We start from the raw sequence: 25,759 nt of genomic DNA on the forward strand, positions 1-25,759 counted from the left end.
AGAACTAAAAATGAGAAGACGAAACTTTCAAAATTTAGAAACAGAACTCTTCCAAACATGATTGTCATGTCATGTTATTATCGTTTCTTTTTCATTTTCGTATTTTCCGTTTTTTGATTTATTATTTCAAATAAGGAATTGAGCGTTCGATAATTTATCCGGATGGCAAAACATTTTTCAAAAAAACAGCGAGGAAGAAATATTTAAAACGTTTCTCAATTTATGCAATATACAAAATATGATGAAACGGGCCGATAAAAACAAAAATAAGATAATTGAAGAAAAAATAATCTTTAAAAAAAAAAAATATGAGAAAACTCGCCTTTTCCCTAAATACAAGCAACCTTTAAATATTTCATTTTAACCTATAAAACATATCAATAGAAATAAGAATAATAATAATAATAATAATAATAATAATAATAGTAATAACCTAATTATTTATATCTATACTAGTTTTCGTTCGTACGCCCGTTAAGTAAATAACGTTACATCACTTGTAATTTCAGAATGTTTTCTTTTTCTTTGCATCATCTTGTTAACTGTTGGAAGAAGCGGAAAAAAAAACAAATATAATAAGGACAACACGGTCAACGCATATTAAAAATCTGTCATAGAAATTCGTGGGATTGTCTTTCTGTGTAACATCCTGTAGAATGGTATCGGACGTGTATTAATATACTAATAATAACTCAATTGTATTTGACAATAAATAATTATTGAATTCTGAACAGTAATAGAGAGGGCCTAGATTAATTCAACCTGACACTTGTAACAATAGTGCTAATTATTATTTATAGCGTAGTATATATATATATATATATATATATATATATATATATATATGGATACACATGTATGTATGTTATACATATATACATATATACATATATATATATGAGTTCAATATATACATTGCATATATACAGTAAGGGACAAAAAGATGAATATGTGAAGCACACACGTTGTTATGAATATTTGAATTTGAACACACGAACTTAGTTGTCGAATACTGTATATATAGCCGAACATATAACACATATTTTGGGAGCAGAAGAAATATGAGGCCATAGATGTAGAGTGTCTAGGCGGAACACACGAATTATCATCATCAATATTATTTATACCGTTTTTTTTTTTTTAAACTCTTCCATCTTTTTTTTTTCAACTATTTCTTTCTTGCTGTTGTTTAGATTGTTCTATTTGTTTTTTTGTTTTGTTACTTCACTTTATTCGATCATTTATTTATATTACATATATATTATTTAATTTGCGCGAATAACATACACTTTCCCAAGTATTCCCCTCATCCCCTCCCCCCCGTCCATCGAAAAATATATAAAAACCAGCACAACGCGTTATATATTACAATTATTTATAATCTTTAATATAATCGATAGATTATTTATTACTGTGTGCCCAAATATTTTCTATTCAGCGAAATATAATAGCGCGTCATAAGTTCTTTTTCGATGCGGCAATTGATGATAGTTAATACCTAATAGTTCTAGTCGCACGCAGATGAAGTAGTGGTAGCGGCGTGATGGTAGAAGTAGTAGTGGTGGTGGTGGTGGTTGTAATTTGTTTACTATAATTTCATTATATTTTTGTTGTTTAATTTTTTTCAAATGAGAAATGTGTAGGAACTGATTCCCCAGATATTCATGTAACTGCGATCAGTAATTACACAAGTTTTTGTTTTGTGTTTGGTTTTTCCCCGTTCGTTTACTTATTTATTTCTTCTTTTTTTTTTTTTTTCTTTCACACACGAGTGATTTTTTTACTTTTTAAATATTTATCGTCGATTGATTTTAGGCCACTTTTTTCTCCGTATTATTATTAGCTACGTATCCATTGTTCGTTCCATTGCTGTAACAGCTGTTGTACTCCTTGTTGTAAATCGTTGCGTACGACGATACACCATTTTGATGGGGTTTCGGTTCGTCTTCTAAAACTGGCATGCAACTGCCTGAGTTTGCTTCTCGTTTCACATTAGACGTACCCCGCGTGTATTTCGTCTTGTAGAAGTCGGAGAACAAACCGAGGAACAACACTCCGTGGAGACCGATCCAGATCATGAAACTCCTCGGGTAGTCGCACTCCGTAAACAGAAGTTGGAACTGGTGTGTCATTATCATCACAAATTGAACCTGCAAATTGAAACAAAAAAATTTTGTTACACATTATACATTTTTCAGTATTCACATGCCGTCACAAATTAGATATCGCAATCAAATCGACCTCAATTTTAGTGAAAAAAAAATATGATAATCGCAGTTTCTCAGTGGAAAGACGGAGAAAAAAAAAATTTATATATTCAACAGGCAATCTTCTATCTGTGTTTGTTCAATTCATACGATCTGAGCCATATTTACGATCTAAAAGGTAATAAAACCTGAACGACAGTACGTTTATGCCACGAATGATGCTGATGATTACGATGATATAGAAACGTCGTAAAAAAAAAGTATTACTTGTATATTATTATGTACATATCAATCGAAGAAGGAGACTCGTAAATATATAATTATAAAATTCAAATAGATGAAGAGAGGAAGATGAATTTATTGGCAAGTATTAGATTTTTTCATGTTGACTTCTCACTCTAATGTTTTCTGTGCGTATATCAACGTCATCAATCTATGCTTGGATTATTTGATGCAACTATTTTGTCCAGAAGAAGCGATCCTTGCAATTTTATCGACAGTAAAGAGGAAATAAAAGGATTAATTTCGTGCAATTATAATAATCCCATTATCTTATCAATGTCTAACGAGATTCGTATTATATAGACGTTTCTTACTTGACCCAGTCATTGGGACTTATCATTGAATATATGTATATCAATGTCATTGTTGTAGAATTAAAATTTACTACAAGTTTTAGCCCTTTCATAAGTTTTATGACGGACGATTACAAAAAACACCTATCAAAAATAAACCCTTACAAATATCAGCGTGTAGAAAAAAAAAAACACTCGGTATTATAATTCAAAACTCAGTATATAAATAGAATGCTGAATACATGTGAATAAATTAATGAACATAAGAGTGAAAAAAAAAAAAGAAAAAAAAAAAAGAAATAGAAATTCTTGTGAGATTCTGCAAGGCTTTTGCATTACAAGGTTTAGACCTTGAATCTGACCATTGACGTGAGATTTAATGAAACCGTGTAAAAGTGTGCTGATGATATTCAAGGCTCATGAGAGATTTGGCCTCAACAAAACTGACTTGACCATAAAAATGAAAGGAAATATAAGGTGACGAAGAAAGATAACGAAACTCCAACTCTAGACTGATTAATCTTTAGCTTCTTCCTGCGTTCCAATTAGCTTTGGGTGATTGAGCTTTGCGTTTGTGTTTGATTTTAATTAATCTTCTTCCTCGAACTACACTCACCATCTGCATTGTTGTCAGATACTTTTTCCACCATATGTATTTCTGATACTGGGGACCCATCGCCGCTACCATATAGTAAAAGTACATAACGATGTGAACGAAGGTGTTTAGTAAGGCAAAGAACGTGCTGTGGCCACCCGGTGCAAACTTCATCCCCATCCAAACCGAGAACGGCATAACGCCATGATGAATGACGTGGAGGGTTGACACGTGCTGATTCTTCTTTCTCAGGATGAAGAAGAGCTATGTAGAAAAAACAGAAGAACAAACTTAATTACGTTGCATTAAATCGTAAAATAATAAGAAAACTTTCACAATTTATTTTCTCTTTAAAACCGACCATTTTTTTCGATCATTCGATTTCTCACTTATCACATGATATATTTTTTTTTTTACCTCTCGATAAGATCCATTACGTTTAAAAATTAATTAATGGATTATTAATGATAAAAACATTTCCTTATGAAAAAAAATTCTTCTACTTTTCTTCTATAAAGTGGCAAATGTTCGAGAAAACATGAAGGATTAGAAGTACGGTAGCAAAAAGAAAAAAACGAGACACCACGTAAATGAAATTGAAAAATTATCATTAAATGACGCTTTTCCAAGCAAGCAATTCCTTGCGTCATATTCAATTCTTGTATATTTGTTTATCATTGTACGAAGGCGTTTATTACACACGTTACGAGGTGTTTGTACCGAAAATTGTTGGCTTTTAACATAATCGCAAACGGCTACAGGTAAAATATACAAATAAATAATGAATGAGTGGAAAACCAAAGAACAAGAACAAGACAATGGATGGTTGAATTCTATTACTTGCACCTGTTGCAGGAAATACAAACAGATAATTTTCTCCGTGCTTATTTTTGTCCCCCCACCCCCTGTCTTATTTGAATAAAAACATTTTTCACATTTTTACGAATCGCAAGCCGACGTGGACTACATGTGTAAAAAATGTTCATTCATTATTTACTTTCAATTTGTTATTATACACGCTGCATTTTCTGCAATATACTTAAGTCGTAAATTATCATAATGGTCATGTGCATATACACATCACCGAATGCAATGCTGTTCCGGTTACATAATTAATTAACTCGCAAATAATCCGGTAGCACTTTATAATGAGTAATGTAGGAATTATTGTTATTATACTGAGTGAAACCGAGAGTCTTTCTTAATTTCTCCCTTTCTTCCGTATTATCCGTATTTTAACAATATCTTGTACGTTATATGCATATAATTATCTATATTTGTTGAATAAATTTTTTTCACATCTTCGTACATTGACTACGGGAATAATATTTATATCCGAATGGGAGGTATTACTGTCCAGAAATCAATAATAAAAATTGAATTCAAAAACGTTGATATATTAACATACCGTCCCTATCAAATCACATCGCAGAAAGTAAACAATCTCAATAAGTTATTAATGCCGGTAATATAATTGCCCGGATGCGCTACTACCAAGGTGATCAAGTCGATTGTTTTGTATACATATATATATATATATATATATATATATATATATATATATATATATATATATATATATATATATATATATATTTATTATAAATAGAAATTATTTGTCTTACGCAAGGTAAAACAAAATTTTTACGATTATTATAAAGTATTATAATCGTCGGATGTTTATTATATGCGACCGAGTAATGTTACTCAATCGGATTGATTGTAAAAAGTTTTTTTTACGTTTATTTAAATCGTTAAATACGGGGACCTAGTTTTGGAGAGAATAATCAAAAGCTAAGTCGTAAAACAGGTTCCTTTTATTTAATTTTCTTCAATTTTGATTTAATTTTTATTTTTCTTATAAACCACAGCGGGAATTCCGGTATCCTTTAATGAAAAGATTTAAGCATGGGTTGAACGTTCATAATTTATACACCTATTATACGGGGGGGGGGGGGGGGGGGGGCGGGGGGCGGAATAGCGAAAATAGTAGACCGACAAATCAAGATGAGAGACTATCGTCGGAATGTTAACTGGTCAATAAATGATGAAAAAATTAATTTATGTATTATAAACTTTCAATTAGAAATAAATTATGAAGAAGCGTTATATTAGAACCACTGTTATTATTCTCATCCAATTATAAAAATTTTATTTATAATTCGATATGTCAGTATTTTTTTCATCGTAAGCTTGCAGCATGTTGGCATTACATGTATTTGCTTTCGAGTTTTATTTTCTCCTCTTCTTTATCGTGGAATGATTATGGTTATTTTATTTTATTTTTCCTTCAGAGTAAGCAAGCTTCCATCCGTATGTTTGAACTATTATCGCATCGCAGCCACGTGTTAATGTTTCAGATTTTAGCACCGACTTGAAAACCCATACAACACTGATTGAATAAATATATCGAGTGCGAAAATTGACGAAATTTTTAAAACCTTCGGCCCTAGTACGTGACAAGCAAGCAGCGTGTATTTTGCACATATTTCGTTTAGCAAATGTTATTATTCAAGACGTTATTTTTAACAAGTGATCGTACATATTTGAGATTATATCATCTTCAAACAGTTTATCATACGAATCAAAAAGCGATATTGAAGAGAAACTCAATGCATATTACATACAATATATATTTCAATTAAAAACTTTTCTCGAGCATAACAGCTAACGCATCGTTATACGTTATATCACGTGCGATACGATCTAACAGATGATTAAAATCGACTTTGAGAATAGACAAAAGAAATAAGAATGAAAAACAAATGAAATCAAAGTGAATAAAAAATAATCACAAATTCAAAAATGGTGTAAAAATTTTTGAAACTTCCTTATTTACCGTGTCAAAGAATTCTGTGAACTTGCTGAAATAATACCACCAGCAAGTGTTTGCCATCCTCAGGGCCAACGGATTGTTTGAGTAATCGACTGGCTGACACCTCAGGCTGTATCCTCTCGCCCAGCCGCTCATCAGGTACTGTAAATGCGAAAGGTGAGCAGATTAAAAAAAGTGTAAAAATGAAAAACGAGTCCCGCAAATATGGCCAGTTTAATCCAGCCTATAAACTAAAAGACAGAATGTTTTATTCCCATTTTTCTTTTTCTCATTCAAATCTCTTGACTGACATTCGCCGTGCAGTTTTTTTTTTAATTTTTTTTTTGCACAATTAGTTTGCACAAATTTTACAGTTATATACAACTGTTTCAATTTGCAAATTAAGAATCGGAGGATCAGGACCTCGTAGGTGTATTTATTTTTATTCTTTTTTTTAGAAAAATGAAAAACCAGTTAGGTACTGGTTGTATATATATATATATATATATATATATATATATATATATATATATATATATATATATATATATATATATATATATATATATATATATATATATATATATATATATATATATATATATATATATATGTATGTAAAATAAAATTTCACTGCCGCATTTTAGAAGCAGAATAATTTAAACATTACTCAACCATTTATACATAAATTATAGTCACCGAGCGGATTTAACGTAATGGTGACTATTTATTTATTTTTCAATATTATTATTTCATATCGCAGATATTATGCGAAGAAATAAGAATCGAAATAATCGTTAAGGCAAGAAGTTGAATTTAGAAAATCTTAATTTGTCGATAGTGTACATACATATAAGTATTAACACTTTGCTAAATTTCAAATGATCCTAAAATTGCGAAACAAAAAATTTTTCCAAAGATGCATCATAACGATAAAGTTTCAGCAGACTTGAGCCAGATAAAATTTCGCAGTCGTATAACGCAGGACACAAGTCGTTGTAGGTACGTGCTTGTATATCTATATCGTCGGAAAACCAGTGCAGGGAATCAAGGATTGAAAAATTAGCACCAATTAAACCTCTTAAAGTCTTCAAGACTATGAATTACACTTTACATAAAACGCGGACGTAACTATCCGACTTAATACGCGTACTTTCATAAAGGATCATTTGCATATTTTCGACGCGACGTTATTATTCGCTTCTCTCAATTTGCGTTAACTTTTTACCATGTTGTACACATTTAATAACCACTAATTGCGATGTGAAAAAACTACACCAAGTGAAATTTTTTCTTCATCCCTATACTAACGATATGAATTTATTTTTCCTTTTCTTTTTCGATACTATATATCTTCATTCATTTCATATTATTTGCGATACAAATTGGTAGAAAAAAAATAAGTTTCCGAAAGTTTCAGTTCAAAATTTGAATTTTGAAAGGTACGCTCATAATTTTTTTTCAATTTTTTGGTGCATTTCTTTAGATCTTTTCGAGCGACCTTTTAATATTCATATTAAAATTTGATAAATTTTTTTTCTTTAATATAGTAAGAAAGAATCGATAACAATACACCACGACATGAATTAAAAATCAAACAAAATACTGAAAATATAATTTTTTTAATTTAATTTTTTGACATTTTTAAAAATTTGGAGCGACCTTTTAAAATTTTTTTTTTGTGCTGTCCTTTGGAGTGGGCTCTTAAAACATCAAAAACTAACATTTTGTCACACGAGACCCAGAAAAAAAAAAAATAAGGTCGTCAAAAATACGCACCTCGTAGAATATCCATGTTGAAAATACTGTCTGTATGAAATTGTAGACGATAAGGACGTGCCTCAGATTGAAGGGCTTTCTGTTCTCCATTAGCCTTGGTCCTATTACTTTACTAAAGTACGCGTAACTCAGGCATATAAGTACGGTCGGAAATGGGCTGCTCATCATCGCCCAATCGTTCACCCTGGGATCTGGAATAAAATTATAACTCGTCATTCCAAAGTTTGTTGTTTTTTTTTTTGTTTTTTTTTTTTTTTTTTTTGCTTTTCATCATTAATTTATTTATTTTTTTTTAACCTGCAACTTTTATTTGTACCCCCCCCCCCCCCCCTCCACCCCCCGCTGCGCATTATAGCGAATATGGACGAGATAAATTGAATTAGTTATTTTATTGATTTATTTGTTTATTTATTTATTTACTCGAAAATTATTGCGCTGGAAAATATCGACACTATTCAAAGTACAGAAATTTTTTATTAAATATATATATATATTCGGACTCGTTCGGAAAATTATTTTTCCCCCCCCCCCCCCCTAGTGTTTTATAATACTACTGATATAATCGCAGATTTTTTCCCCTCATCACGCAGTGCAATTAAAAATTTCTCTGTTATTTTTCTTTAATTGATTGCATTTTCAAAATGAATTTTACCAAACCTAGGAGAACTCGAGTGAAGCAATGAGGAGGAAAAAAAAAACAAAACCAAAAAAAAAGAGAAAAAACATCACTTTGTTATAAGAATTAAATCATACATATATCCAGCTGTGATTTCTGGGTATCGAAAGGAAATCAATCTGTATTTCAATCTATTCGGCGGGTCTCAAGGATCGATTTACAAAGCTAACGTGATCAAAGTTATATAATGTACGTCTTTAACGTGTGTGAGTGTGTGTATAAATATATATATATATATATATATATATATTAAATTTAATAATATGACTAAACATGCACAAGTTCAGGGTTCATCGATGATTTCCTTTCTTTTTTCTATCGCGAAATACCGCGTCACGTAGACTTTTATACATTATAATAATTGTACTGGTAGAAATTTTTCGATCATGAATCTGTGAGAACAAAAAAGACGAAGAGAAGTCCGGGAAGTGAAAAATGAAAAGAAAATACGTCACAGTTATAAAAGAACGTTGAAGCATGTCTCCGTGTTTTTCTCACTATATAATCGGTTACCTGTAATTTTCCATCGTTATAGGTATAGAGGTACGACTATATTGCGATGACAAACGATTCACGATTTCCGAGGGTGCGAACAGCGTTATTATCGTCGTTAAACGCAATCCGTGTAGAATAGAAAAAAAGAGGTAAAAAAAAAAAAAAAATAAAAAAAAAAAATAAAAAAAAAAACAGCGAAATACGCCATCAAAATAGCAAGACGAAAACAAAAACGTGAAGTAAAAAGATGCTATTTTGGAAAAGTACTACACGATTCTTGACAGTGAAAAAAATTTTTATATGCACGAGTATAATTATATGATAATAATAATAATAATTATTATTATTTCTTCATATAGAATTCAGGGTTATCATTCGGCCAGCTAGATAATAAACATGGTTATTATATCCGTATAAACTTCTTGACTTAATTTTATACATATATACATATATAGTAATATTGTCTTGTATTAATATATTAATTAACATCGTTATACACAGAGAAATAAATAAATCGTGTAAATTGATGAAGACTAATTGATACTCGTTGTACGTTCGGATACGATTAATTATATCTCATTGTAATCGTTATATCAACGATTCGGGATTATCGCGTTCTTTATTAATTATTATATCAACAAGATTTGCAAGAATTTGGTTAAATATTCGTAATTCGCATCGAGTATAATACACAGAAATGATCTGTACTTAATAATTCTACGCTATACATATATATATGCCGGAATTTTATTTTGCTTATCTTTTCAAGAAACGAGTATAATTTTTTATCGTTTATTAATTAATAAATCACTGACCCGTTGCAAAGTTTAACAATAATAATTAACGCCAATAATCTGTGTACAATATATACGCGATTTAGAATGATGAATCGTTATTTTTTTTTTTTTTTTTTCATGTTTGTTTGTTTGTTTTTTTTTTTTTTTTTTGGGTTTAAATAATCAACTATTGTCTCTACTATTAATAATTGAGGTTAATCTAACTCTATCTATAATCTAATCTATTCCTATAATCCAGATTGAATTTTTATCGCTAACTTGAAACGATGATTGTATTAAGTGAATTATATGTATACAATGTTTATCAATTCAATTAGTAATTCATCCTATAATTAACACATACACAAATACATGTATGTATACTACATACATTTTGTGTAAATCTTTTGCTCGAATCGCAGCATGAATTCGGTGATAATTTAATAAGATTGCTCGACTTCTGTGAAATATATTAGATATATATATATATATAATACATATATATTTATATTGTTATTTAAATCTATTATTTTTAATACCAATCATTCGTGTAGCTATATAGAACTGTAATTATTATCGAACGTCACTGGGAACGAGAAGAATAAAAAAGGAAAAAAAAACTAAGGAAAACAATATTTTTGGCTGAAAAATTGGACAGTTATAAATAATTTTGCAGGATTTTTATGCAGGGATAAAGGGAAGAAAAAAAAAAAAAAAAAACGTTTAAAAATTAGACGTACGATCAACTGTGAGACCGTCACAGTTCCTGCTTGAGAATTATGATAATATCATCACCACCGCCATGATTATTATTATTATTATTACTATTATTATTATTAGTATTAAAAGACCGAGGCCGTGAAGTACAGTGGCTCGCTCCTAGAATATTTGTTCAATTATTTTTCCTCTTAATTTCAGCTCTCGCAAGACAACCTTGATAGTTTGATTTTGTGGAGGTTACATAAAACTAGCAATTGAATGATCGCGTTGTTGAAATATTTCAAGAGGAAGAGAAAGAAAGGGAAGAAAAAGAAAAAGTAAAAAAGAACACGTAAAAAATTGTAAAATAAGTATATATATATATATATAACGTAATAATTATATACATCATATATTTTAACCAAATTTCGAAGTTTAGATAATCACCTCTAATATTTTTCGCATAGACGTCTGTGTTAAAAAAAAAACATTAAAAAACAATTGGCTAATTTTTTCTGTAATTTTTACCTCAACTCTAAGATAGTCTAAATCGTGATCGAAGTTTCTCGTGGAAATTAACACGGGAAGAACTTTTTTTCCTTCGTATATATTTTATTGTAATAAAGATATGTTGAGAATGGTCGAATCGACTCGAATGAAAATATTTGCGGTATCCAAAATGGCGATCCAATATGGTGAAAAAAAAAAAAAGAATATAAAAATATTCCGATTTTGGTAAAAATTGGTAGGCAGACGTTTTTTGGGGTCATGGATAACGAACCAAAGTCAGATTTTCAAAATTTCCAAAGATGGATTCATTACAGTAGTTCAAAATTAAAAAGAATTCTCATATATTCCTGTAATCCGAGGACTTTAAAATCGTTTAATCACGAATTTGAATTTACATTTTAAAATTCTAATTGGATATTATTCATTCTTTCTCTCTATGAACTTTGTTCGAAGGCTGTAAGCCGTTTGTTACTTTAATTTTTTCCAAGCATAGAAAAGAAAAGAAAAGAAAAGAAAAGAAAAGAAAAGGAAAGAAAAAAAAAAAACTAGGAATATTATCAAAATGAGGCGAGATAAAATCCAAGTTTAATCGTACAGAGTTGGCAGGGAATGCCCCGTAAATATCGTGCGTGCGTGTGCGATTCATGCGATTAAACGGGTTTGCCGGTTACGCAATAACGCGCGCCACGTATGAATATTGAATATACGCAACCGATTCTTGACTCTGAGCGGTGAAAGTTATGTATACCTTAAAGTTTAAACTCTATAGCCAGCCGAGAGGATCGATGACAACTGTGCGTTGTGTGATCGACTTGCCTTGCACCTTGTCGTCTGTAATGAACGCGCATGTAACGACGATTTGGCCGGACCTGAACTGCACCCCGACCTACGTCAATTGGCCAGATTGATAAATTGTTGTATGTAAGAAATCGACGTTGCCTATCTATTATTTATTTATTTATTTATTTATTTATTTATTTATTTATCTATTTATTTATTTCAAGATTATATTAAGCCTGCGTTGCAGAGTATTTGCATAAAATTATATATTAATGTTAAAATAAACGAACGATAACATTTATTCGGAAGTAACAAAACTACATATCATGGAAAATACTGTAATTATGATATTATGATTTTTTTTGTGTTCGTGTGTGTAAAAAATTGCTGTCGTGGAATTTCCATCCAATAATAATAATTAATTGTATCAAGTATCTACGCGAATTTAGTCGTGATAGTTGTTTTTTTTTTTTTTTTTTTTTTATCGTCTCGTTTCTTCGTCTTCTACTTATATACCTATACTCATTGCGTTATAAAACAATCGATTATACGTGAATTAAACTTGTGCAAAAATCAAAACATTATTAAATAATTAATGCAAATTAGTTGGAAAAAACTATTAATGATCATCTGCATCTGTAAACGACCATTCTGCCGCATTATATAATACATATGACGTATGTTATGTATTATGTATGAACTGTATAATAATATGTATTTTTCATCTGTTTTTATTGCGCACCGTAAAAATGAGTTGAAATAAAAAAAAAAATTGAAAAAAAAAACCGAGAATTCTCGACACAATTGTTTTTAACTTTGCGAGGAATATTTGCAGTTGTATAAGAGCGAGAGAGAGAGAGAGAGAGAGAAAGAAGTTCGATAACATAATCTTCTTAACCGTGTTAAATAAAAAAAAATTAATTAATTGATCGGTTTTAAGAGGAAAGTAATCGATTCGAATTGATCGTTTTATTTCATCCCTTTTCTCAGTGAAACTTTGAATTAACAATTGTTTTTACTCACCGGACTTGTTGTCCATTAGGTCCCTGTATCCATGTACAAGATCTGCTACTACGCTCGTCATTTTGACGTATCTGAAAGAGTACTGTAAATGAAAAATACTATTAGATATTCATTCACGTAATACTGTTATGAAAAATCGTTTTTGAAACCCCGCAAGGGTTGATATATCGGGTGGGTAATTTTTTAGGGAAAAAAATTTCATTCGCCGGTTTTTCCGTTCACCGATTACGAATCTGATCTCGGAATTGCGATATTCAGATTCCAATATCACGACGAATAGTAAGTGAAATGGTCCGATTTTCACGAAATTGAAGGTTGAAAAATTCATGAAATTTGGAGAAAGAATAAAAAAAAAAAAATAAAAAAAACAAGCAACATGGATTTTTCAACTTGTTTAGAGTTGAATTAAAACCGTAAGATTAATTTCTTTAATTATCATTGAATTTTCATTACGTCAAGTCAACGTATAAATATTCGTGATTTCAGGAAAAGGCAGAATTTATAGCGCTAAAAAAAATCTACAAAATTTGTAATTCTTGTCGCAATCCAGCATCGGACTAAGTATTCGTCTATCCGATATCGAGATAGGAGTGGAAAAAATAAAAATAAACAGAATAAAATATAACTTGAAAAAGTTACTTTTTTTATCAAGAAAATATTACAAGATTCGAATTTGAAGAAGCAGCTGATTCACTTTAAGCAAAAAGTATAATAAATCCCGTTTTTTTTTTATCACACATATATCGTTATAAGAATTTATATTTTCTTGTCCTACCCGTTGTTCCAAAATCATCCGAATGTTACCAACAGAAATTTCTAAAACGAATCAGGTTTTTGTAATAAAAGATTTATTATAAAAGATTAGATGAGGTTGAAATTAATTCTATGTACATATAACGCATTACAAATTGGCCAAGTTTTTCAAAAAATCAATATATTACCGCGTACCGATATCGATGGCAAATTAATTATACTAACGAGACGAATATTAATCGGTTGAAAAAATACTTCTCTCTTATTTATTTTATATATTTTCGTTACACATTATAAAAATCTTCTCAATAATTCCTAGTATTCGTTATTATTTTCATATAAAAAAACTCTCACGTTGCACGAGAGATAAGATAATTCAATTTTCCTCATCAAAAACATCAAACTTTATACGAAATACTAATAAATAATCCTAGGAAAATTGTATTTTCCTTACGATTATTATTAATACGTAAAAATTTTTATGTTTTACCAAAGAAAATATATACACACACACACACACGCGCGCGCGCATATAAAAAAAATAGTACAAGAGATACATACGTCCCTCCCTGTAATAATCGTACCTAATTTTTTAATCGAATCATCTTTTATCAAATGACTGCACCGAAGCGCGACTAGGCTGTTCATTAGATGGCCCCACTATATTATACATACATACATGTATAGGTGGTATAGTTTTATCAATAATACACATAAGAGGCTTCTCCTCCTCCTCCTCCTCCTCTACCTCCTCCTCCTCATTCTACTTCTTCTGTGCCATTACATGCCGGCGCGTAATGCAGGGCAACACACACACACACACACACACAAACACCTACGCATCCCTACGCGGCCAGTAATAGAGTAATTCTTCGTCCGACCTAACCTAAGCCGACCTAATTTCGCCGAACGTAACGTAACGTGAAGGCACCGCGCTGCATTAAACATAGGAACACATAGGTGCGTGCGTGTGTGCGTGTGTGTGTGTGAGAGTGTGTAGACATATATATATAGCGCATCTAGTTCGACATGCCTTCTCCAAATTAGCTCCCCTTGCATCATCTGAATTCCAGGTGCCCTGGCCTCCACTAACCATTGGAGGGAAACTTGTTTTCTTTTTCTTTTTTTTTTTTTTTTTTGGGTTTGGTTTTTTTGATCGATATATATTAGGGGGCTGCGTCTTGGCAGATTTCGACGTTGACGTATAATGTGTCGCGAAATATCGAAGACCATGTACCATACATATCGCAAACGTGAGAAAGGGCTTCATATATATATATATCTGTATATATATATATATACATATAGCGCGATTCTATTTATGAAATTTTGAATAAAAAGAAACTAGGTACAATGCGGTTTTCATTTGACGTTAAAATAAAGAAATGGTATTAATTGTAGGAATTTAATATCGTGATTTCGAAGAAATCGTGGAGTTTCTTTGCTTTTTTTGTTGAATGAAAATGTGTGTTTGAGGGATTTTTTTTCAAAATTGCATGTAGAGCAGGGCTGTTATGATAACCCCTTTTTCGGGTTCGAGATGCTTGAGTAATTCGCGATATATATATATGTTTATATATATATATAATCGGCGAGGGTGAAATTTTGAATTTTGAATTTTTTCGTAGCGAAATTTAAAGTAAAGAAATCAAGCTTCGACGAAAGATAAAACTTTGAAAAGGGCAAATATCCGAAAGAGCATAACTCCTACAAGAGTAAATTACGAAAAATGCGAAAATGAGAAAGTTTAAAAATGTGAAACATCGGAATTCCTAATGATCAAAGATTTTCAGTTCTGTCAATTGCTGGTTTGATAAAATTTCACCACTTTCGTTTCTCTTTGTTTTGAATTTTTTTTTCGTTTTCGAATTTTCAAATTTTTTTCCCTTTCGACTTTTTAGGTTTTCGTTTAATTCTAATCGTTTTTTTTTTTTTTTTTTTTTTTCCCCACTAGAAGATTCTAAAATTTACGATACCTAGACTACAGAATTCCCTACTTATTAATACGAGACCGAAAAACGTTGGAAGAAAAAAAAAAAAAAGTAAAAAAAGAATTAAAAAAAAGAAAAAGAAAATAAGACATCATATCAGATTCGATCGTTTCTTTTTTTCCCCACCTAATTTCACTTTCTTCCTTCCTTGATAAGGCCGAGAATTTGATATCATATATATATATATATATATATATATATATATCCTTCCGCCGACGCGAGTTTGCAGCTGCATTACACGTCATCGTTAATTAAATAAGAAAATGCTGAAATCACGAAGGCGAACACGCCGCGGTGGCTCCGTTACGTGTTATCGTTACATGCGTATATATGTAGTTCCGTATTTACCATCTTTGGACAAGTCACGCGGCTTCAACTTTCAATCTATAGACGCCTCGTCGTCTTCGGCAAACTACTTGCGTTTTATATGCCGCGCGCGACGGCTTGTGCCCGAAGAGAAACGAAGGGAGCAGAAGAAGAAAAAAAAAAAAAAAAAAAACAATCAACATTTATGCTCAACCATTAGAAAAAGGTAGGAAAAAAAGAAAATCCGTCGAGAAATTTTTCAATTTTTACCTCGACGCGAGTTATATGTATAAATTTTTCTTTTTTCTTTTTTCATTTTAATCATTATTGTCATCGTAATGTTTGAATTTCTATTTCGCATATCTTCAGACTTCTAAACGTTGTTATAATTTCGCAACTACTAATTTTCATATTAGTATGAAGTATTTTGAGATACCCTATCGTATTTATATTGTATACCTATAGATTTGAAATTTTATTGTTATTATTTAATTTTTTTTTAATCCATCATCTCTGCTTGATTTATGGAAATCCGAGATTTCTCGTTCGATGTGTAAATACACGTGTACGTAGAAGAAGAGAGATAAAAAAAAAAAAAAAAAAAAAAAAAAAAACCGAACGAACTTCCGTAGAATAAAAGTTAATTAAACAATTGTTGACAAGAATGTGGTGGAGGAGAAGAAGAAGAAGAAGAAGAAGAAGCCAAGTTTGTGCAAAGATTTAAATACATACTTACGAAATACGTAAAATTTCTGCACAAGTCTTTTAAATATATAAGTCAATTAAATCAGCAACCAAATATGTGCAGTAAACGAACGATATTATTTATCGGTTAATACTAAGGCAAAGTCGTTTCGCGTTTGACGTCAGTCGAGAGTAAAACCCGCGATCAGACTTCGCGGAGTGTAAAAGATACGAAACAAAGTCTAAGGAGAGAGAAAAATAAAAAAAAATAAAATCTTCACACGGCGGTAAAAATTTGTCGTTAAAATAACGCGCTGCACATGCACAACTTTATTTATTATAATGCAGTTGACACCGATGGTGCATAAATAGTCATTATTACACTGTAAGAAAAATTTAACTAAACATAATATCCCAGCATTTCTGTTAGTGAATACATGAAACAAAAATATTTTTCAATTTCAACAATTAATTTATCGCATCAACGTTTAATTTGTATTAAAAAATGTTTTAAAAAATGGTTAAATCAACCCAAAACCTTTAGTCGACCTGCTGGGACATTTTTTTTTTTTTTCCCTAACCGAGTACGAATGACACAACGAACTTTTCTTCTTTCTCTTCTTCATATATATATATATATATATATATACATATATGTATACATTATATAACATAAGTTTCGTATTCGGAATTCTTGCGTCAAGGGTCAGGTTGCATGTTACAGTAGACATCGATTAAGGAGAATACGACTCGACGACGATGCTTTTGCCAAACGATTTATTACATATATCATATCTTCGTACAAGCTCGATTCGTCAAGGAAGAAGCTGAACGAAACAAGGAGACGAGGGAAAACAACAAGAAAAAAAAAAAAAAAACGACAGAAAGAAAGAAAGAGAAAAACGCGTAAGTGTTTTTTTTTTTTTTTTATCACCTTTTGCACACATATATCCAATAAATCGAGTAGGGGAAAGAAAATGTTCTATTAATCAATCATCGCAACGTGACGTATGAAAAAGAGAAAAAAAAGAAAAATGAAGAAAATAAAGTGCAAAATGTGTCGATGTTTTTTTTTTTTTTTTTTTATCGCGTTTCAACGTATTTGCACGTATTTTACTACATAAGTGTGTTTATGCTTGCGTGTATGAGATTGCAGAGTTGTTGCAGAAGAAAAAAAGTACGAAAAGAAAAATATGAAGTAAGAGTTGAAAAACGAAAATAAAGTGAGTAAAAAGCATCCCAACTCGTACAAGTTGCAACGTAATTGTAATCAATAATAATAATAATAATAATAATAATAATAATAACGACAACAACAATTATTATTACGAGATGTTTTTACAAGAAATTTTCTCTCGAACATTCTTTACACCAAACAAACATTTTCTTGTTCCTCAAACACGAAATCCATCGATCATTTTAACTACTTTTTTTTATACACGATAGTATCGTTAAATCGTTACACGGCGTAATATTTTTTCAGAAAAAAAAAAAAAAAACTCTCCGCATTCCTGAAACGCATTACGATAAACGATTATATGAACAATCGATCGTACATACGTATTAAAAAAGTTTTTCTTCTAAAATCTGTATAGATCAATGGAAGATAAATAATATTATTTATGATTAAAATGGAAATTGAGGAACGAGGCAAATCTTAAAAAAAAAATTAAAAATTTATATCCGTATAGAAGTAAAAAATGAAGTTAATTAATCCTGCAGCAGCAACAGGTTTCGATAAAGGTTCGTCAACCGAGACAGCGTCGCGTAGCATTCTTGATACATGAAATCTTTCGATCTCCGTACGACGGAGAGTATCTAACGAATAATGAATTACAACGGGACCACGTGTGTGAGTGTTACATGTGGTGAAAATTTTCAGGCATATATCCTCGAGGCGAATTGAAACCGCAAATGAAGAGTAAAAGTGCGGCGATTCGATTCGCAGCTGCGTAATAGAGATTTAAGCATGATGTTACATAGAAATTCGCCAAATTATTTTTAATAATCGTGGTTTGATTTTTTTTATTTACAAACTTTATTTATGTACATCACGTCGATGCATCAACCCGCAACTTTCGAGTTGTTAGATATATTTTCACCTGCGAAATTGCAATTCCATTTTTATAAAAAAAAAAAAGAAGAAACAAAGAGAGGAGCTAAGAAAAAAAAACGAATTTTTTTTTGAGAATCGAGATGTTTGCAAGCGTTTATATTATATATCTCTCTATATATATATACACACGCACACACACCCACACACACACACACGCCCGCAGACACTAACATGTACCTGTAAATAAGTAAAGATGAATAAATGATTTTTTAAATTCATTACGCAACAGCTCAAATATATATATATATATATATATATACATATATATGTATAGTCACCGCGTTGAAATCTCGTGAAATTCTCTCGGAACTTCCGGTTAGAATGAAATTCTAGAATATATATGTGTGTATAGTAGATGTGTATGGTTAGTTAGCAAATGAAAAGCGCGCGTCTTTATATAAAATAAATTAAAAAGTCGAGTCCGTCGATTACGTGTATCTCATCTATAATATGTTTCACACTATCATTATTATCATTATTAATAATACGGACACACAAAGTAACTTCTACTAACACAGTATGACGGAAAAATGGGGGAGGAAAAAATTTTTCAATTGCGATATATTGCGCTTTGAAAAAAGAGAATAGAGAAAAAAAAAAAAAACGACAATTATAAAATAAATGTAATTGAATCTATAAAATTCAAATAATCAAGCGGAAATAAATGTATAAGGTAGAAGCAAGAAATGAAAAACGTAAGAAAAAAAAAAAAAAAATTTTGTCAACGGTTGAAAAAATGTCCGATGAAAAAACGGAGCTAAGCGTAAAGAAGAAAAAAAAAAAAAAAACAACAAAAAAAAAACAAAAACAAAACGACAAACAATGATGTATTATTTGTAAGAAAAAAAAAAGTAAGTAAGTATTACAAGAAGTTTAACCGCGAGATGATTCTTCGCAGCGGGGTTTTATAAGTGGGTCGAGTTGTCAGGGAACGGGGCATACGTACGACATAAGGATAATCGTTATTGACCGAAAACTTTCGAACCTGACGTAACGCGACGACGGGGCTGAAAACGGGTTGTTGATTATTCACAGAAGTTACAATACGCGCCAACATTTTTTTTTTTTAATTTTTTTTTTTTAATTTTTTTTTTTTTTTTTTTCTTACGCAGGCATATAATATTACACACGTGTGTGTTCGCGGTGTGAAACGAAGTAGAGAAGAAAAAGTGAGGATTAAGTGGAAAAGGAAGGAAAAAAAAAAAATTGAAAAAAAAAAAAAGCAAAGACATATCAATCAAACAAATGAAAAAAATATTAATCAAAGTTTCTTCGTTTCCCGTCTCGTTGCGAAAAGTTTTCTTTTCTTTTTTTTTCCCCTTCCTTTCTTTTCTTTCGCACTATTTCACCTCTTTCATTGTACTTGCATTAAATAATAATTAGCAAAGTTGCGAGTGTTTAACACACTTACTTACTTACTTAAGCTTAGTTATACCTAAAATGTATACATACATACATACATGTATAAGTATATATGTATATAAATAAATAAATAAATGTGATTTATATGTACAAGTGTCGTTGGAACGGTGAGACCGTGAGCAGCGAGTAGCGAGTAGCGAGTAGCGAGCAGCGAGCAGCGAGCAGGACTGGGCAAGTATTTAGTAACTTTCTCGCGGTTTTTTCAACGTCTTTAATCTTGCGTAATACTTATTCGTATAATGACGCGTCGCGGAGTTTGCTCCCCGAGAGAAAGAGAAATAAGGAGAAATGACGACGATGACGACGATTATCATTATCATTATGTCGATCTCCTCGGTCCGATCGAAAGTCGGATTTCAAAGTTACAGACGTTAACACGCTCAGGTTATTCTTTCGAAGACATTCTTCGTTCATTTATTTATTTATTTATTTATTTATTTATTTGTTTCTTCGTGTTGTCAAAAATCTTCGTCGTACTGTTTTCTGTTTTGCCCGTACGCAACGAAAAATTACGACGGATATTTCATGACGGAATGATAAAACAAACAAAAAGAGAAGTGAAAAAAAAAAAAATTTATTCGATTCTTGTGTGTGTGTATATATATATTATATACAAATATGCGACAAAAGTTGAGTTCCAGGGTATAGCGGTGCGAGGAGAAGAAAAATTTCTCAGCGATTTGATGAAAGAAATATAAAAAATAAAATGCGGAAAGGTAATATTTGCAAGAATGAATTACTTTTTCAGTTAATCCTTTCGTTTATATTTAATGGTGAGATGAACATCTGAAGGTTAAAAAATAAGTTGATTAAACGAATAACGGTATTTATTATCTGGAACAAGAGCAACGACCAATTGTTTCGAACCTGCGGTAATTGTCTGTCCGAAAAAGAAACAATGAAAGAAATAAAAAATAACAAAAATAACCTAAAATAATAATTAATTAAAACCTGTTACCGAACTTTCACCTATTTTTATTTCTTTTTCCGCAAGACGCGAAAGAAGCGGGCAAAAAAATAGAAAGAAAAAAAACAGGAAAAAATCGTCACAAGCAGCGCGATAGTGATGAAATCGCAAAATATTATGTATGGGAGTTACATTATACGTATGTTATATATATATATACATGTTACAAGTTACGATGAATACCTGCAGAATTGCGTTAAGGATAATAATTTATTCGTTTCTTTTTTTCACCTATTTTTGTCTACATTTCTCGCGTTTCGTCAATAGTTCCGGCTTTTGAGCTATCGACCAAGCGGAAAGTGATTTTTGGTCAAGCCTGTACAAGAAGCAACATCAGCATTTATACTTGGAACGCAACATCAGCATGGCTTGGCAGCTGCTTTCCCCACTGTCTTATGCTTACTACTTTATCGGCGGCTTTGCGTGTAGTTAGTTAATCCGTCTATAAACGATATCAGCTGGTCAAAATAGCGCAGCGTTATAAAAAAAATTTTGTATAAAACTTTGGTTTTACTTTGTTTCAATCTTTCCTTCGTTCTTCTTTTTTTAGAAACTTTTTTCATTCTCGTATCAAGTATTAGGTATATTGTAATACACTGTAATCGAAGAAGAATTGAAAGATAAGTAACACGTGCGCATGTACTTTTGTTAGTTTCAATCGAATTTCAACAATCCCTGCGGGGAATAGAAAATTCATTTTTCTATTGATAGTCGACGAGTCGATTAGCGAGATTAGATTGAGTAGACAGGATATTACCAAGAGGTTAAAGTCAGTAACTTTAAAGTAGCGAAACATTACGGGGGGGGAGGGATTAATATGTTGCAATTGTATAGTGACTTTGGATTAGTCAAGTTTTCAAGATATTCATATACGTTTTGTCAATTATTATGATTCACTGCATTTCATACATTCCTGCAATAATGAAATAACGACTTTATCGAAACGTGATTCATATTACAATAAAGTTATAAACTTCAGCCTCATATATTACCGAGATAAGATACAAAGTGTTCTTAAATAGGAGATTAATTATGACGTGAGATATTATTCGAATTCAAATACGAATGTAAATTCGAACTATACACTATAGGTATACAACTGCAGAGACTCGTTTATAGAGAATATACAAAGTAACGAAACATGATGATAAACATTCTGTTAAATCTAATCGAAAAATAGGATGTATGAACGACATTTTCGCGTATATGGTCTGCGATTAAAAAAGTTGATTAAAAGAAATCGAGCTTGTCTGGCTGCCAATTCTGCGGTCGCTAGCTTCACAGTTTGACATACAAATATACATACAAACCGTACACTCGTTCCTCATTATGCATACAATAGGTATCCAGAAATTACGATGCTAAATTAACGAGGAGCGAATACTTGAACCGCGTAAAAGAATAAGAATAAGAAGGAAAAAAAAAAATAAAGAATTTAAAAACACCAATGCCATCGATAAAAATTCACCGCAGAAACTCCCGCCTGATTTTTATTTCTTTCCCAATACGTAATTTTCCGCTTTTATCCGCTCGTCATTGTGCCATGCGTAAAACACGATTGTATTACTATTCACACGTATGCATTTATGAATTACACATCCATCTCTGTCAAATTAACGCGTTGTTACGTGACGTCACTCGTCATCGACGAGTAAGATGAATTTAGGAACACTGCTTTCGATCGTTTGTATTTTTGTTCAATTCCCTGCAAGTGTTCCAAAAGTTCGAAAAATGTGGCGATTTCTAGCTTCGAGACTTCGTTTGTTTCAACCGTCGGCGATCGTAATTTTTTTCGTTTTTCTCTCATAAAGCGCGATTGCCTTTGCAATAAAGACGTGAAAATTTTTCACTAAAATGCAAACAAATGCCTCGAAGACAAAAGGAAAGCAAGCAGAAGTTCGTCGCGTCGAACGCGGATCGACAAATAGGGAGAAAGTCGGGACGAGCAAAGGAATGAACGAACGAACGAACGAACGAACGAACCGACCGATCAAACACGATTCATCGGAAGCAACGGAAGTAGGCAGCGTCGTCTCTCGAACTCTTTACGTACCGGAAGTGAGGTGAACGCGGACGCTTCAAGAGTTACGCAATCGTCTGGATGAATAAAAACGTGACAATAACCGAAAAATCACCTCCATCACTGTGAGGCAGCAGTAATCGCAAAAAACAAAACGACGTAACAACGAGTTTGAGTAGTTGAAAGAGCTACTAAAAACAGACACGCATCGCGAATCCCCTCAGGGATCACCGCTTCCGTTTTTACAGTTACATTACGTGTAGTTTATTAAATATACCCAGTGAATAAGCTCGCAAAGTAAAAAGATCAAGACCACGAGTCTAAATCGAGCTCGCTTCAAGCGACTGGAGGATAATCATCGACGGTTTCGTCGCCGCCACTTCACGCTGTTCTTGTTTTTGTTCTTGTTCTTGTTCTTGTTGTTGTTGTCGTCGTTAAAGCACGCGGTAACGTTGGATTTATATTCAAACGGAGAACACAAGTCACAGGAAAAACAACACACACACTCGCTCTCGAACATAGTGCGAAACTGGATGATATCAAGACTAATTTAATCGCGATTAGCGTCTCTGCGCGGGCTTCACGTTCTTTCAACTGTTTAATCGCGGTTTGACACAAGCATGGCACGCGCCTACCTGACAAGGTATTCGCAGGGTGACTATTGCATGTATGTATTTACTCACTTTTCAGCAACCAAACACGTATACACATAGGTGTATAGGTAAGTATGTGTGCATGTAATAAATCCAGATCGTGAAAACAAAACACGAACGGTCATGGAAGACGCACGGCACAGAGACTGACCGACCCTCGAATTTTGTTTACTACTGCCGAATCTCTTTCCTGCCCTATTTTCAGCTTGCTACTTCCGGCTTCCAGCCTCAAGATGTTATGTATGTATCTCTTTGCTTGAGTTTGTCACGATTTGAAACAAGAGAAGGGGGCCGGAAAAAACGCCCGGGATGCGTGGAAGCAATAGCGGCATGTGGACAGGGGAATCGATTGGCATTTGGGCGCCCTAACCTCAACCTCATCGGGAGCAGTAGGTCAGGAGCTCCATTTTGCACACAAGCCGCGTACATGCAACGAGCGGCCGACACCCACCTGCTTCTTTGGCTTGGCCGTTGGCCGGAAACAGCAGAAGGATACTCGGCGCTGGGAATGGTAAAACAGAAGAAAAACGCCGCGAGGAGGCGGATGAGGTCACGGCGTAACCGTGTATTTTCTCTGGTTGTCACCTGCGGCACGTTGCGCGATAAATATGAGATTGTGGAAGCGAGAAGGGATCGTTATGCTCGCCGTAAGATCAGGCGTGAAAAAATGTCGCACCGTCGATTCGCGTTGCGTTCACCTCGCAATGGCAGGCGAAAACCATTCGGACGAGGGTGAACCGAACGGTAAAAAAGAGGAGGGAAAAAAAAGATGAGAAGGGAAAAAAGAAGAAAACCAAACAAACGGAAGAGTAAAAATAAAAGTAATAAAATGAAACGTGGTGTATGGAACTAAGCGCCGCTCACTGACGATCGGACCGAGAATTAACAATTCGCGGCTTATTTTTATACGTTCACTTACTATTTATTTTCCTACAAATGATAATAACTCCGTCGACGCGGGCACGTCCACTCACGCCGCCAACGTTTAGCACAAACTATCGAATCTCCCCGACGCGAAGCCGATTTTGATAAGCAGCTTGCCCTACCACCGCGCCACTTACCCTACTCTATTCGAGCCTGCCTCCCTGCCTGCCTCTGCCTGCCCTTCCCTACTCTAACCGCTGAAATCCAACTTCGCTGCCTTCGCTCAGGCCGCGGATTCAACCGGTCGCTCTGCGCATGCGCCGATCGCGTTTTCGTCCCTCCGACTTGGCCAAGCAACTGCCATCTGTGAGCTGTTTTCGAACTAGAAATGGAGGTCGTTTTTTGCGTCACGTGGCCAAGTGCGCGCGTGATTTTCAAACCGTGAATGTTCGTCGAGGCGCTTGTATCGCATCCTGCGTCGTCACGCGGGAGACGATTTTTCGTCAGCACTTGAGGTGAAGGTACAGAAATTTACCAAAGTACTCGAAAACAACGACCCCTGACGCGGATTTTTTATCTTGGCTACCGGTAAAGAAAAATATATTTGAGATATATAAATTGTATACGTGATGGGATCAGATTGAATGAAGACACAACAATTTGCATCCAGTTCGAGGGGTACTTTTTATTTCCAAGGGTAAATTCTGGTATACTTCGGTAACCTGTACGAGAAGTTCGTAGCAAAACCGACTAAAGTCACGTCATGGACAAAATAAATCCTCATCCCAGAATGTCGTGTTTGCGGTTTATTTCAGTGGTTCAAGAACCGTAACCAGCGCCTTCAGCACAGTTTTGAGAGTTTCAAATGACATATTCAAAGATACTTGCAAAAGGCGCGAATTAACCGAGTACATAAACAAATTTTGCATCTATGATCTGAATGATTGAATTTCCCGAAAATTAGCATCTTTGACCATGTCAGATGTTGACACGGCGTTAAAAATCGAAGTAACGTTAATTTGTAGGGAAAAAAAAATGTTCACAATCTCAAAC

General features: G+C 32.8%; 1 protein-coding gene across 3 annotated transcripts; it reads right to left on the bottom strand.

Moving 5' to 3' along the window:
* Positions 1-1,729: 1,729 nt before the first annotated feature.
* LOC124408904 (elongation of very long chain fatty acids protein AAEL008004-like) lies at positions 1,730-24,903 on the bottom strand. 3 transcript variants are annotated; one of them, XM_046886201.1, is made up of 6 exons: positions 24,762-24,903; positions 12,931-13,001; positions 7,972-8,162; positions 6,217-6,354; positions 3,399-3,641; positions 1,730-2,150 (listed from the first exon to the last, which is right to left on the bottom strand). In XM_046886201.1, the coding sequence occupies exons 2-6, from the start codon at positions 12,989-12,991 to the stop codon at positions 1,812-1,814; spliced, it is 972 nt and encodes a 323-aa protein (XP_046742157.1). In that variant the 5' UTR covers positions 12,992-13,001; positions 24,762-24,903; the 3' UTR covers positions 1,730-1,811. The 3 variants fall into 3 exon arrangements, with proteins under 3 accessions (XP_046742157.1, XP_046742158.1, XP_046742156.1); XM_046886202.1 differs by having other exon boundaries at positions 12,931-13,012; positions 24,762-24,885; XM_046886200.1 differs by lacking the exon at positions 24,762-24,903 and adding an exon at positions 14,717-14,790.
* Between the last annotated feature and the right edge of the window lie 856 nt (positions 24,904-25,759).

This window comes from Diprion similis, chromosome 8 (assembly GCF_021155765.1).
Source record: "Diprion similis isolate iyDipSimi1 chromosome 8, iyDipSimi1.1, whole genome shotgun sequence".
NCBI lineage: Eukaryota > Metazoa > Arthropoda > Insecta > Hymenoptera > Diprionidae > Diprion > Diprion similis.

Excerpts from the sequence above, each read along its gene's own strand:
- LOC124408904 (XM_046886200.1), bottom strand. The coding sequence starts at position 14,745 with ATGATGCAAGGGGAGCTAATTTGGAGAAG. Across the intron at positions 13,002-14,716 it reads GGGGAGCTAATTTGGAGAAG|ATACGTCAAAATGACGAGCG; the intron begins GCATGTCGAACT and ends GTACTCTTTCAG. Across the intron at positions 6,355-7,971 it reads CAACATGGATATTCTACGAG|TACCTGATGAGCGGCTGGGC; the intron begins GTGCGTATTTTT and ends TCGCATTTACAG.